Source organism: Hyla sarda, chromosome 12, assembly GCF_029499605.1.
Source record: "Hyla sarda isolate aHylSar1 chromosome 12, aHylSar1.hap1, whole genome shotgun sequence".
NCBI classification, from domain to species: Eukaryota; Metazoa; Chordata; class Amphibia; order Anura; family Hylidae; genus Hyla; species Hyla sarda.
In genome coordinates, this window is record NC_079200.1 from 73906081 (window position 1) to 73921043 (window position 14963).

The 14963-nt window shown below is 44.6% G+C and overlaps 1 protein-coding gene across 4 annotated transcripts in view; it reads left to right on the plus strand.

Annotated features, from left to right (window-relative positions):
- AURKA (aurora kinase A) overlaps nt 1–14652 on the plus strand; it is a 105811-nt gene extending 91159 nt beyond the window's left edge. For 3 of the 4 annotated variants that reach the window (XM_056548065.1, XM_056548064.1, XM_056548066.1), the window contains exons 2-9: nt 971–1033; nt 5271–5556; nt 6401–6491; nt 8441–8632; nt 9203–9341; nt 11482–11630; nt 13535–13709; nt 14053–14652. In XM_056548065.1, coding sequence (XP_056404040.1) covers nt 977–1033; nt 5271–5556; nt 6401–6491; nt 8441–8632; nt 9203–9341; nt 11482–11630; nt 13535–13709; nt 14053–14223 — 1260 coding nt within the window. In that variant the 5' untranslated portion in view covers nt 971–976 and the 3' untranslated portion in view covers nt 14224–14652. The remainder of the gene's footprint in view (nt 1–970; nt 1034–5270; nt 5557–6400; nt 6492–8440; nt 8633–9202; nt 9342–11481; nt 11631–13534; nt 13710–14052) is intronic. The other variant, XM_056548068.1, reaches the window with a different exon arrangement.
- The last annotated feature ends 311 nt before the right edge of the window (nt 14653–14963 follow it).

Here is a 14963-nt window from a genome sequence, read left to right on the forward strand (position 1 = left end):
TAACGCTATAACCCTCGTTATCTAGTCTCTCAGTGATTCTCCTCAGGCTGATGCTAAACTACAAATCCCAGTATGCCTAGCAACTGACTGCTGTCTTGGCTTGCTGGGAGTTTAAGTTTACAATAGCTGGAAAGAGCCAGAATAGGTGCCTCCTTCTATTCCACATAGAGGGAGAGCAGTTTAGTTGCCCATAGCAACAAATCAGATTGGCTTTTTTTTCACAGGCCTCTACAAAATGAAAATGATCTGATTGGTTGCTATGAGCAACTGCACCTCTCTTCCTCTAGACAGGTTTTGCTAAATCTTCCCCTTAGGCTTTTCATTGTATCTATGACCTACTGAGCCCCCTCACCTGTCTGCCTGGTAACGTCTGAAGTTGTATTACTATGGTGATATTGGGCCATGTTCACACCAGGTTTGACTTGTGCATAATATTGGAATTGCCGTGCCATGTGGCCCCTGGGTGTGAGTGTTTTCTGTGCCAGAATAGATGTCTCCATCTGGAGTTGTCACACTTTTTGGTGATGGTCATGTGATCTATTGGACTCTGTACTACAAAGTGCATTTAAATCTGATTTTGTTTGTGACAATTTACCTTAAAGGGGTACTCCGGCCCTAAGACATCCCTTATCCAAAAGATAGGGGATAAGTGTCAGACTCCGTCACGACTCTGCCCCTGCTATGCAAGTCGCCCCCTCCCATAGACTTGCATAGAGGGGGGTGTGATGTCACAGGGGGGTGGAGTCGTGACATCAGGATACTCCGGTCCTATGGTCGGCACCCGGCAGTCTGAGCTGGCTGCGTGGCGTGCAGCGCAAAGAGGTGGGTGCCAAATGCAAGATTGTGGTCAGACATCTTATCCTTTGGATAGGGGATAAGATGTCTTGGGGCCAGAATACCCCTTTAACTGAATTTTTTTTTTTTTTTTATTCATACAGACACTTAAACCCCTCATTCTCTCTTACTCCAGGACACAATGGAGCAGCGATCTGCCAAGGAGAACCGCAGTGGGCTTCCTGGCTGTAATGTGAAGGTAGGTTATTCTGGAAGGGCAGTCAGTGTCAGTTTGTTGCAGAGTTAGTTTATACACAACTGACCGCCACAATTTTAACCTCTTAAGGACTCAGCGTTTTCAGTTTTTGCATTTTAGCTTTTTCATCCTTAACTTTTTTTTTTTTTTTTAATCCTAACTCTTTCAATTTTCCACCTAGAAATCCATATGATGCTTATTTTTTGTGCCACCAAAATTACGTTGTAATGACATCAGTCATTTTACCCAAAAATCTACAGTGAAACCAAAATAAAATAATTGTGCGACAAAATTGAGAACCTCATTTTGTAACCTACACAGTGCATTTTATATAGGTTTGATTTTGTCGTACTTCTGGAAAAAATTGTAACTGCATTCAGGAACATTAATAAGTTTAAAAATGTCATTCTGACCCCTAACTTTTTTTTTTTTTTTTTATTCTGCATATAGGGATGTATGAGGGCTCGTTTTTTGCACCATGTTCTGAAGTTTATATCGGTACTATTTTTGTCTATCTTTTTGATCGCTTTTTTATACATCTTTTGGTATAAAAAATGACCAACAAAATACGCTATTTCGGTCCTTTTTTGTGTACGCCATTGACCATGCGGCTTAACAATATATTTAGTTCGGACATTTACGCACACGGCGATACCACATGTTTGTTTGTTTACATAGTTTTTTTATTTTTAATGGGGAAAGGGGGTTGATTCTGACTTATTAGGGAAGGGGTTAAAGGAGAACTCCAGACCATAAAAATTGTCCCCAATAGTGCCGGCAGTAAAAAAAAGAGATGTACATACTTCCTCTGCTCCCTCGGGGCCTCCGGTAACCTGCTCCGGTCTATGCCGCAATCCACTTCCTGGTGGTCGGATGAATCAGCCAATCACCAGCCACAGCGCAGTCCGACTCGGCCGGCGATAGGCTTAGCGGCAGTGTGACGTTTTCGGCCCTTGCCGCAGGTGCCGGTGTAGTGAAGAATTTTGTGTCCTGAAGCGTTTTCACACTGCCGCTCAGCCTATCTCTAGCCGAGTCGGACTGCGCTGCGGCTGTTGATTGGCTGATTCATCCAACCACCGGCAACCAGGAAGTGGATGCGGCGGAGACCGGAGCCAGTTACCGGGGGAGCGGTGGAAGGTATGTACATATTTTTTTACTGCTGGCACTATGGGGGACAATTTTTATGGTCTGAAGTTCTCATTTAAATCATTTAGTTAAACTTATTTTCAGTTTTTTTTATTTTTTTTTTAGTTTTATTTTTTGCAATGTTATAGCCACCATAGGGGACTATAACATTGCACACACTGATCACCTCCATGCAATAGCATGGCATTGATCAGTGTTATAGCAGCTTGACTGATCCTACACTTATCTCGGGCGCAGAGCATTAATTCGTCGATCGGACGTGCAGGAGGCAGGTAGGGATCCTCCTTGCGTTCTGCAAGCTGTTCGGGACGCCATGATTTCACCGCAGCGGTCCCGAAAAGAACCACTGAACTGCCAGGGAGTTTTTGGTTTCTCTTTATCCCCCTGTATGTCCTGTGTCATTAAGGGGTTAAAGGAAATCTGTCACCAGTGTCATCTGCACTAACCTGTTTATATCAAGAGGTAGTGCAGGTGACACTGACAACTGTACTCGCCTTGTCCTGTCCTCGGGGGGGTACTCCGGTGATCTCCTCCGTTTGACCCAGCAGAAAGCTGCAGCAGCTTGGGCATGGGTGGAACTTGGTGACGTCACTACTGCTGCTCACGGCCGGGTCCCGCTGTGAGAACAGCAGCGGTGATGTCAGTAGGCTCCACCCGTGCCCCAAGCCGGGTGCTAGTGGAGCTAACTGAGATTACCCGCCACAGAATGGGACAAGGTGAGTACTGTTTTTGTCAGTGTCGCCTGCATTATCTGTCAGTACCGACATGTTAGTGCAGGTGACACTGGTGACAGATTTCTTACAGTATTTCATCCTTTCAGTATGGGGTTGTTATAGGTGTTGCCCTCTGAGGGTCCTATGTGGACACCACCCACCTGTAGCATATATCTTCAAAGCCACCACACTACCTGGATGGATATGTTCCCGGTAAACCATTCTGCCTGATATACATGGCTCCTGTTGCCCCTGTTTTCTCTGGTTGATATTCTTTGCCATCCTCCCCTAAATCTCCTAGCAACCATTGCAGGTCAGCCAGCTCGCTCGGCGAGCACCTCCCACTCTGAACAGCAGAGAGGTTCAGTGTTATGGGTAAGGCTGCACACACACCTCCCAGTTCTTGGCTCTAAAGAGAGCAGGACTCATCTGTGCAGGCCAGAAACCACATGGTCGGTCTCTCAGGAGGGTGGGGGCGGCTTTCAGAGAGGGTTACGGACAGAGTGGATGGCTATGTCATTCCCTCACTTCATGTAATGACAGCCAAAGAGCGAAAATTCTTTATAGGTGATGAATGATGATTAAACAATTAAATAGGTTGAGAGGAAAAGGGTGGGCTATGGATTTAGTTCCCCAGAGTATCCCTTTAAGGCCTTTTTGGCTCAGTTAAATGACTGAGCTTTCTCCTTTAGGGTACAATCCCACATAGTGCTAATGCAGTGTATTTCACGCTGTGCAGCAGGAAATATGCTGTGTAGTCCGCGACAAGCAGACACATACGGCTACTTGGCGGCAGCCCTGTGTGTGTGTCCAGTGAGGTTTGCTGGGGGCGGCATGCGTTCAGTTTATTCTCTATGGGAGCACTGAAGAGACCTGGGTGCATCTTCAGCATTCCTGTAGAAATGCATGCTTTCCCCCAGCATGCGCTCCTATCATATCCCTAGGTCTGAGCAGGAGGTTGCCCCCCATGATCAGACCCTTTTCCTGTGAATAGGGGAGAAGTTAGTTTTCGCTGCACAACTCCTTTGGGTAGCTGGGTAACATGTCTAGGGTTGGCATACCCCTTAAGGACCTGGGTTTTCTGTTTTTTGCATTTTTGTTTTTTCCTCCTTAACTTTAAAAAAATCATAACTTTCAATTTTGCACAAATGTATGGCGAAATGGGAAAAAAAATCATTGAGACAAAATAGAAGAAAAAAACACAATTTTGTACATTTTGGGGCTCCCGTTTCTACGCAGTACATTTTCTGGTAAAAATTAAACCTCTTTATTCTGTAGGTCCATATGGTTAAAATGATACCCTACTTATATAGGTTTGATTTTGTCATACTTCTGGAAAATATCATGACTACATGCTGGAAAATTTGTTAAAAATTCTCATCTTCTGACCCCTATAACTTTTATTGTTCCACCCATGGGGCGGTATGAGGGCTCATTTTTTGTGCCATGATCTGAAGTTTTTAGCAGTGCATTGATAGGACTTATCGATCGCTATTTTTTCATGATATAAAAAGTGACCATGCAGCAATACCACATGTTTGTTTTTTATTTACACGTGTTTTTTTTTGTTTTTTACGGGAAAAGGGGAGGGGGTGATTCAAACTTTTATTAGGGAAGGGGTTAAATGATCTTCACTTTTTTTCTTCATTTGGTGATCGGACAGCGAGGAGGCAGGTAGGGACCCTCCGGCTGTCATGTAAGCTGTTCGGGATGCCATGATTTCATCACGGCGATCCCGAACAGCTCACTGAGCTAACCGGCATTAGTTTACTCTCACTTCAGACACAGCGTTCAACTTTTGAACGCCGTTTCTAAAGTGTTAATAGCGTGCGGCACCGCAATCAGTGCCACGCGTTATTAGCCACGGCTCCCGGCCGTTGTTAGAGGCTGGGCCCGACCCGCTATGACACAGAGCTACGCCGTGGCCCCGCGTTAGAGAACGGGAGCGGGCTCATGACGTACCGGTACGTCATGTGTCCTGTAGAGGTCAAGCTTAATGTGTAAGGGAGGAGTACCCCTTTTAAAGTGGCACTGAAGGATAGGTAAGTTTAGCCCCTATGCTAAGGGGGATAAGTGTGAAATCATGGCCCAATTGATGGGACCGCCGCTATATCCTGCATGGTGCCCTTGCTCTATGCAGAAAAGAACTGTCTACCACAGCACAAAGCTGTGACCGATACACCCCCTCCATGCTGCTCTATTGGATAGCTGGAGACTGCTGCTCTCAGCACTTCCATAGAGATTCCACTGCTTTGTGCAGAGATTGACATGCCACATTCAGGGGTAGAGCTGGGGGGGCAGGGGGTAGATCGCCGGGGTCCCACCACATAACCCTTGAGACTATTGGTCCTTTTATAACTCAAGCATGTTTTTGTCTTTAGAGCTTTGCCTCTATGGCTGATGGACCTAAACGTATACCAGTTACCCAGCAACATGCTGTCCAGGCAAAGCAAGCTAGTACTGGGATAGCCCCACAAAGAGTCTTGTGCTCTTCCAACATGCCCCAGAGAGTGCTAACTCAAAAACCTGTAGTATCCAATCAGAAGCAACAGACTGCACAACTGACCACTCAGATGCTGCCAAAGCCAACTGCTTCTGTGCCACATCCATGCAGACCGCCGGCGGTGATGGAAAGCAAGGAGCCGGCCCTGACCAGTACATCAGCAGGTAAGAGCATCTGTGCTACACAACATTGCCTTGTGTGTTAGAGGGTGGTGCCTTAAAGGGAAACTGCTATAATTATGTATTGGGTTTAGTGTGGGTGAACTGGTCAGTTTCTCAAGCGCGGTCCTCAAGGACCCCCATCAGGTCATGTTTTCAGGATTTCCTTAGTTTTTCACATGTGATGTAACTGGTGATGCCTGATTCACTGACCATTATATTACCTGTGAAAGACTAAAGAAATCCTGAAAACCTGACCTGATGGGGGTGCTTGAGAAATACTAGAGAATGGGGTGTAACTTACCCAGATCTGTAGACTGGTTCCAGAGAGACCCGGTATGCTAATCATAATCGCTGCCTTTGCAAATGGAGGCGGGACCCGAGATATCCAGCGTCCATGCCGCAGCCTGCCTATATTGCACAAAGTTGGCCACTTCAGCAATGCCTGCTAAGAACGGGTCTATCTCCAGTACCAGTGTGTGGATTCGTGAAATTATACCTAATTTCAATCTGATTCACCGTCAGTATAACCCTGTGTATTTAGATTAGTGCAATCCTGTAGGTTTTGCTTTAACAAATTCATATTGGTTCAGATACTTTACTGGATGTGCAATAAAGGTTTGTTTGGGGTCAACGACCTGTAAGAACTAAAGCATGACACATGTCACTGGTCAGAATACGGACAAATGAGGCTGCGTCTCTACCTGGTCTCTTGTTTGGTCATGGTTACAGCAGTGAGTTCCCTGCTGATGCCATCTGTACATAGTTTTGTTTCTAGATTCAATGTGACATAAATGTACTAGCATGGAAACTATTTAGTGTCAAATCACACCTTGGTTGTGTATCTTAGATGACTCTGTTTTTCCAGCACCAGTTGTAGAAAAGACTACTGCTGATCAGAACAAGGCTCCAGCTGGAATCCTCAAGGAAGAGGGGAAAAAGTGAGTAGGTCTAATAGCAATCCTTGCATTAGTGTTTCAGACTCTCCAGGGATCTCCTAAATGCCTTCTTTACGGAGTGCCCTTACACCTAAACACAGTACATGGCTTCTCTGTTCAGTCTTCACAAGTGTTCCCTCTTGAAGCAAAAAGCCTGTTTACCCTCCTTTCCATCAGTCCGTGCAGTCTCTGCACCAGTTCCTGTTATAGCTGAAAATGTAATATACAAATGGTGCTCCTGGTGCAGTTTCCTAGCCTTAAGTGCACCATGTCTGGCCCACGTTGTAGTTTAAAGAAGTACTTAGTTCGTATTTTTATTTTTTTTACCCTTTGTGCGCAAGCAGCTAAGCGAGGCAAAACAAACTTTAACTCTGCCCCCCCCCACCTGTTACGTTGATATCAATGTCCTGTTCTCTGGTCCCTGACTTCTTCAGCTTCCTGTAAGGCGAAGAGTCACATGACACTCAGCGTATCACCGGCCGCAGCAGTGTCACCCTGCGGCCGGTGATATGCTGAGCGTCACATGACTCTTCGCTTTACAGGAAGCAGACCAGAGAACGTGACATTGATATCATTGCAATGGGGGAACGTAGGAAGGAGTTGGTTTGTTTTGTCTCGCTTAGCAGCTCGGGCACATAGATTAAAAAAAAACTGCACCAGAGTACTTTAACACCCTCTATAAAACTTTTCTTCTCCTGTGAGATCTCTTTTGCAAGAACATCTTATACTGCCTTCTCACTTTGCCTATGTAAGCAGCACAAGTGACAATGATGGCTTAAACTGTGAAGCAGCGCCGCTTCAGGGTGGTAACTGGAAACTGTACATGTGCAATTGAAAATGTGAGCAGGCAGTCTCTTAAGATCTCACAGGAGAATAGAAAGTAATATTTAAAGGAAAAATCTGCCTGTTCACCCACACAGCCCAACGAGGGGTCACTTACTCAAATTTGCCCAGTAGGTCCTGAGATATGTAGCCAGGAAAATTGACTCCACATCCTAGTGAAGTCACAATGAATATGTAGATTGAGCAGGCAAAGCACCTCCTTCTGTGCACAATGAACTGAATTTAGCAGAGTATCTTCTGGGGAACATATCTCAGGAGTTACTGGGCACATTTAAGTGACCCCTCATTGGACACCTGTTCACTCACTATCCCAGTTTATTGGGTTTAGTGTGGGCGAACAGAGGGCGTTAAATTGTGGGCTGAATGGGGGGCACAGTTGAAAATCTGTAAAGACTATTTTAATTGGTCACCTGCACTTGGTCTCTAACAGGTTAGTGAGGAAACTGCTGATGACTTCTTTTAAAAGGAGTATTGTGGTATATAAAAACTTATCCCCTATCCTCAGGATAAGTTACAGATCACGGGGGTCCGACCACTGGAACCCCCACAATCTCTCATAAGGGCAGAGCTGTAGTTACTCCCAAGACAATTTTTTTTTTTTTTTTTTTTTTTTTAAAGGAAGGTAGATGAGCCCTGTTCTGGAGATCGCAGAGGTTCCAGCAATTAAGCACCCCTCTTGATTAGACACTAAAGGGGAGATATATCAAAACCTGTGCTGAGGAAAACTAGGCCATAGCAACCAATCAGAGTGCTGCTCTCCTTTTTCAGAGGCCTCTTCAAAAATTAAAGCTATCTGGTTGCTATGAACAACTCAGCAACTTTCCCTCTGGACAGGTTTTGATAAATCTCCCCCTAATTCCCTGTGGATAGGGAATATGCTTTATTCCCTGAATAACCCTCTTTAAGTGCTGCTACAATCGTTGTCCAGCTTCACTAGATGGGCCCAATCAGTGTTTTTTGACCTTTTTAAGTGTTCTATTTTTTTTTCTCCATTACAGGGACAGTTTTAAGAGCCTGTGTATGCATCAAATAACTTTGGAATACCTGGCGTTGTGGTAATTTTGTGGTCCTGTAGATGTTGACATTTGCCTGGTCTTTTGTTCCTGCAGGAAGCAGTGGAGTCTTGAAGACTTTGAAATTGGGCGTCCTTTAGGAAAAGGAAAGTTTGGCAATGTGTACTTGGCCCGAGAAAAGCAGAGTAAATTTATCCTAGCACTGAAGGTTTTGTTCAAGTCCCAGCTGGAGAAGGCTGGGGTGGAACATCAATTGCGCCGGGAGGTGGAAATTCAGTCTCACCTGAGGTGGGTGAGGAGTATAAACCTAATCGATTTATGGAAAATTGCTATTTAAAGGAGTTTTTGCTACACAGCCCTGTCCTGTTGCACTATACCAATGACGGGCTTTGTGATCATGTGGGCCTGCTGGGAGAACAGCACAATCTTAGTTTCTTCTGACAGTAAATCGCCTGACATGTCTCTCTAGGTGGCTCATGCCACAATTTTACAGCATGCTTAGTATGACCCACTTTTAAATGTTGGAGGTGAAGCACTCATACAACAATTCAGTGCTTCATTCCTGGTTTTCACGAGGCTTTTATCCCAGTGATCAATGTCTCATGTATCTGGATTGGTTACTCCTGGGAGTGGCTAGGGAAGTGCTCCCCTCAAGAATACAGGAGACAGTCACTGACATACAAAACTTGGTTAAGAGTCCTCTATATTGAGAGGCTCTAAGCTAAAAAAAAGCAGCGCACTCTTTTGTACAGTGCAGCATATTCAGGTGATGTCTCCATTGCTTGAGTCTGATCAGAAAATACTGAACTGGTCTTGAGCCTGAGAATTCTGCTTTAACACTATCATTTTTTGGTTTAGGCATCCTAACATTCTCCGGCTGTATGGCTACTTTCACGATGCCACCAGAGTATACCTCATCTTGGATTATGCCCCCCGTGGGGAGCTCTACAGGGAACTTCAGAGGTGCACAAGATTTGATGATCAGAGATCTGCTACTGTAAGTAACTGACCTTTTAAATGACCCATGTCCCTACAAAAGTGTCTTCATACATGTGAATAACAATTAGACATTAGCGAACTTACATTGATTCGATTCGTCACAAACTTCTCGGCTCGGCAGTTGCTTACTTTAGCCTGCATAAATTAGTTCAGCTTTCAGGTGATCCATTGTGCTGGAGACAATCTCCTAGGACTGTATCCACCTTTTACAGCCCACCGAAGCACCTGAAAGCTGAACTAATTTATAATCTCTATGTAAAATTGAGATTTATCAAACACTGTGTAGAGGAGGAGTAGTGCACATGCCCATTGTAACAAATTGGGCATTTTTATTTTATATCTGGTTATGATTAACTGCACCACTCATCCTGCACACAAGTTGTAAGCTCCCCTTAGGTCTTTAAAGTGGTTAGTTGATCCTTGTCTGGGCTCTTTATGCTCAGTCTATCTGTGCAGGGTTTACCCTGAATGTATTGAATAGTGGTCCCTTAACATACGATGGTAATTCGTTCCAAATTAACCATCGTTTGTTGAAACCATCGTATGTTGAGGGATCCATGCATGCAAGTATAGGAAGTTGTACTCTCCTGTCACCGCTGCTCTGGATGTCGCGTCCATTGCTGCCGCCGTGTCCCCGCCGCTCAAACGTCTGTTGCCTGGGATCGTTGTTCCTCATCGCCGTCACTACGCACGCCGCTCCTATTGGCTGACGGGACTGCGTGCGCGGCGACATGATGACTATGGAGAGCGACGGCGATGCAGGGGATCCCGAAGATGACGTCTTGAAGCGCCGTGGACAGGTGAGTGACCATCACCGGAGCTTACGGGGCACCGTAAACAGCTATCAAACGCCAGCTGAAGCAGTCTGTTCTGCTGGATAGCTGTTTATGCGATGGCCCAGACATACATAAGAATCGTATGTTGATGCTGCCTTCAACATGCGATGGCCTCTGAGAGGCCATCGTATGTTGAAATGATCGTAGGTTGGGGGGGGGGGTCACTGTACTGGTATCTGTGCTGATACCAGAAACTTGCACTAGTACTTGTGCAAATGTTCCTGATACCTGTAGACCATTTAAAAAAAAAAAAAAAATTACCCCTCATTCCCTATGCTTACGCAATGAAATGTAGTTGCATTTTTTTTTCTTTTGGAGGGGAAACTACTTAATGGGGAATCTACTAAATTGGAGGTTCTCGAACTAGTGAGGGGCTTCTACTTAAAAGAGCAGGGTTCCATACCTTCTAGGGGTTTCAACTATATAGGGAGATTCCCTACTTCCCTGTCTTCAGGGGCTTCTAACTAAAGCAGAGTATTTTTCTATGTGAGGTCCCCTATGTTTGGTTTTACAAATTCTAGAGCCACCTCTGCTGTCACATGACTGTATTTGGTATTGGTGAGTGCTTGTACTGTCTTAACAAAGGGCTGGGCATCCCTAGTGAGGGCCCATGCTCAACTTTCATATACAAACAGTGAGGGTGTGAAGTTTTATTAAAGGAGTACTCCACTAAACTTTAAACTTTCTGGCACAAGTTGATTTAAAAATATTTCTATTTAAACATCTTTCTCCTTCCAGTACTGATCAGCTACTATTTGCTCCACATGAAGTTTTTCTTAGGATGTCCTTTCTGTCTGACCACAGTGCTCTCTGCTGACACCTGTCAATGTCAGGAACGGTCCAGAGCAGGATAGGTTTGCTATTGAGATTTTCTCATACTATGGACAGAGGTGTCAGCAGAGAGCACTGTGGTCAGACAGAAAGGACATCTAAAGAAAATAACTTCATGTGGAGCAAATAGTAGCTGATGAGTACTGTAAGGATTAAGATTTTTAAATTGAAGTAATTTACAAATCGGTTTAACTTTCTGACACCAGTTGATGCAAATAATTTTTTCCAGTGGAGTACCCCTTTAAGGCAACTATTTCAGTAACTGACTGTATAACTTCACTGTATGTGTCCTTAGTATTGGCCTGGTTCTTCATATTGCAGTGTTGTATACTGTAAGCTGTTTACTGCTACAATACATTTTCAGCTTTTACAAGGGGTACACTAGTATTCTTTCTGATCTGTGTATTAGGCAGACATGTTCTGGCTGGCAGCAATAGTTGTGTTCATAACAGACATATTCTTTCTCCACAGTATATTAATGAGCTGGCAGATGCCCTGCTTTATTGCCATTCCAAAAAAGTCATACACAGGGATATAAAGCCTGAGAATCTTCTTCTGGGGTCCAATGGTGAACTGAAGATTGCAGACTTTGGCTGGTCAGTGCATGCGCCATCTTCAAGGTGAGTTCCACACTTTAGTGACAAGACTAAATTTCACACTACAATTTGCAGTGTCTGAACTGCCATTTTCAGAGGCCAAAATGTCTCTTTAGCTGCAGCTGGGCTGGTATGTCACCTAGTTTTCGTTTTGTGCGTCTCAGAGCAGAAAAAGTTGTGTATAGTCATTGCTTGTATTGTCTGACTTTAAGGATTGCACTGTGGACGTCACACCTCTAAGGGGGTGAAATCCAATGTTGTCCAGAGTAGATTGAAGTGGTATCCATTGTAAAAATCCCTAAGATGTACATTTTAATGTGGAAGAATACCACTGTTAGTATGATACAGTGCCGCAGTCACTAAGGCAGGGTTCCCCCAACCAGGGTGCCTCCAGCTGTTGCAAAACTACAACTCCCAGCATGCCCACAGCCTTTGGCTGTCCGGGCTTGCTGGGAGTTGTAGTTTTGAAGCAGCTGGGGAACGCTGCACTAAGGATTACCGAATTCACTGGTACAAAACTGAATCTGAAACTTAAAATGTAATTTGAAAAAAAGTTTGTCAAAGCTGTATTCATACCCTCACCAATTAGAACAAGCACTGAGAAGCACATGGCTGAGATCTTCCCTTCAGCTCTTTTGCGGTCTTGATTAAAGATGAGCGAACTTTAAGTAAATTGGCTCATAGCGAACCTCGTGGCTCAGCCCTTGATTACTTTAGTCTGCATAAATTCAGCTTTCCAAGGGCTCTGGTTGCCTGGAAAAGTCCAGGATGACAGTGTTAGGATGACCTTTTCCAGGCAACTGGAGCCCTGGAAAAGCTGAACTAACTTATGCAGACTAAAGTAATCAAGGGCTGAGCCACGAGGTTCGCTATGAGCCAATTTACTGGAAGTTCGCTCATCTCTAGTCTTGATGCATGAGTCTATGGAGCCAGGCAGAGCAGCAAATTGGGGAATAAGTGCTCGCCCACAGCAAATTCTAACACCCAGACGCGGCTGATAACATGCCACGAACTTGAGTGTTTTTAAAGGAAATCTGTCATCAGAATAACCCGCACTAAACCTGTTACACAGGCTTGTAGTGCGGGTGATCCTGATTAAAATGCTGCTTACCTGGTTAAAAATGGTTCAGCGCTTCTTCAGATATCTTTATTTTTAGTTTTCTGTTATTCCCTGGCTTGGGACTCAGTGGGAGGTGTTATCATCTGGGACTCGGCCACACGTCATTATAGCTGGGCGGAGCTGCCGCCCAGCTCATGAATATTCATGACCTTATCCTCATGCACTAGACCTAGAAAAAGGAGTTAGACCAGGAGGATAAGTTCATGAATATTCATGAGCCGGGCAGCAGCTCCGCCCAGCTAGAATGACGTGTGGCCGAGTCCCAGATAATAACACCTCCCACTGAGTCCCAAGCCAGGGAATAACAGAAAACTAAAAATAAAGATATCTGAGGAACCGCTGAACCATTTTTAACCAGGTAAGAAGCGTTTTAATCATGATCACCCGCACTACAAGCCTGTGTAACAGGTTTACTGCGGGTGATTCTGATGACAGATTTCCTTTAAGTTTTCTCTAGACACACACTTTAACTTATCCAATGTGTACTTGCCCTTTTAAAGCTGCACTGACTATATTCTGCATGCTTCAGAGCTTAATGCTTGCATAGGGTTGGTTGTAAAGGCTGTAGAACCTTTCATCCTGTCGTTATACTGATGAGTAGTGACCTGTACAGAGGAGGTGGGAGTTTAGGCTACAGGTGATGTGTATGTAGTGTAAGAACGATGACCTCTGCTGGCTGCTAATGACATCCTCAGTGCAGTCCTCATTCTGGGGCCATGTTGTTATACTGTGCTTTATATTGTACTTTTATGCTACAAACTCTCAGATCTGCAGAATTAAAAATGATTCGACAATTGTCTCTTATCAGGAGAACCACCTTGTGTGGAACGCTGGACTACTTGCCCCCTGAGATGATTGAGGGTCGGATGCACGATGAGAAGGTTGACCTGTGGAGTCTTGGTGTCCTGTGCTATGAGTTTCTGGTTGGGAAACCTCCATTTGAAGCTGAAACTCACCAAGAAACCTACCGCAGAATTTCAAAGGTAAGGGTTTATTTTTTTTTTTTTGTTGTGCATCTTATTCTACATATTGGCAGTTTCAGGTTAAAGACTTAAGTGTTCAATTAACATGTGACAGTGCAGAACGCTCTGGTCCCATGACCACTATCTCATGGTTTTTGGTGCAGTCACTGTACAGGTGCCATGTAAACATAACAAACTCTCAGCATCCTGGGCTAGGGAGAAATGTGAGCATGGAAAGTGGTGTCTGCTTATTTCCCCTTCATTCCTGAAGTTGAGTAATTCCTCAGGGGGTCCTGCCTAAAGGGATAAGTGTTGGTGATTTATATAATGTTTATACTTCTGATGGTCCTATTGCTCTCCTTAGGTGGAGTACCAGTTCCCTTCCTATGTCTGTGAGGGCGCCAGAGACCTAATAGCTAAACTTCTGAAGCACAACCCCAACCAAAGGCTGCCTTTAAAGGATGTACTTGAACATCCCTGGATTGTACAGAACTCCACAAAGAAGGCACAGGGCAACCCAGGCAAGATGCAGTGAGTCAAGGCTGCTCCATATGTTTAGAAGGCTTTTTGCACCCAACATTCTCCACGCCGTTAAATCTTGAAATATCTGTGCTGTGGTCAGAATTTCCAAACTTCCCCTGAGGGGAAGTCTGAGAGAAGGGCTGTTGATATGAATACCCTGAGTTACCAAGCTTTTACTTTCTGAGAGCACAGAAGAGCCTGTGGACGAAATCTCTATTTTGGGTGGGGAATGGGATGACCAGTGCAATAGTGATCCATGAATGCCGTGATGTATTTATTGAGGCTGCGGACTCAGTCTTCACCTGCTGCTTGAATCTGTGAATGGGTCGTCCTGATCTACTACATGTAAATACCTTTTATAAAAACTCTCGTAATGTGTCCTGTCTATTTTACATGTTGTTGCTAATAGGCCACTTTTAAAAAAAAAATTAAATAAAGAAAATGGTTTAAGACTTCTTGGTTGCTCTTTAATAACAAGTTGACAAAGATCTACTGACAAGCAGAGATCCTAAACATGTGCAGTTCTAAGGATCTCTTGTTTGTCTAAGAAAATTGCTCTACCTAAAACTGTAAACCTGTGTAAGGCTGGGTTCACACTACGTTTTGTCCCATACGGGAGCGCATACGGCAGGGGGAGCTAAAAGCTCGCGCTCCCATATGTCACCGTATGCGCTCCCGTATGTCATTCATTTCAATGAGCCGGCCGGAGTGAAACGTTCGGTCCGGTCGGCTAATTTTTGCGCCGTATGCGCT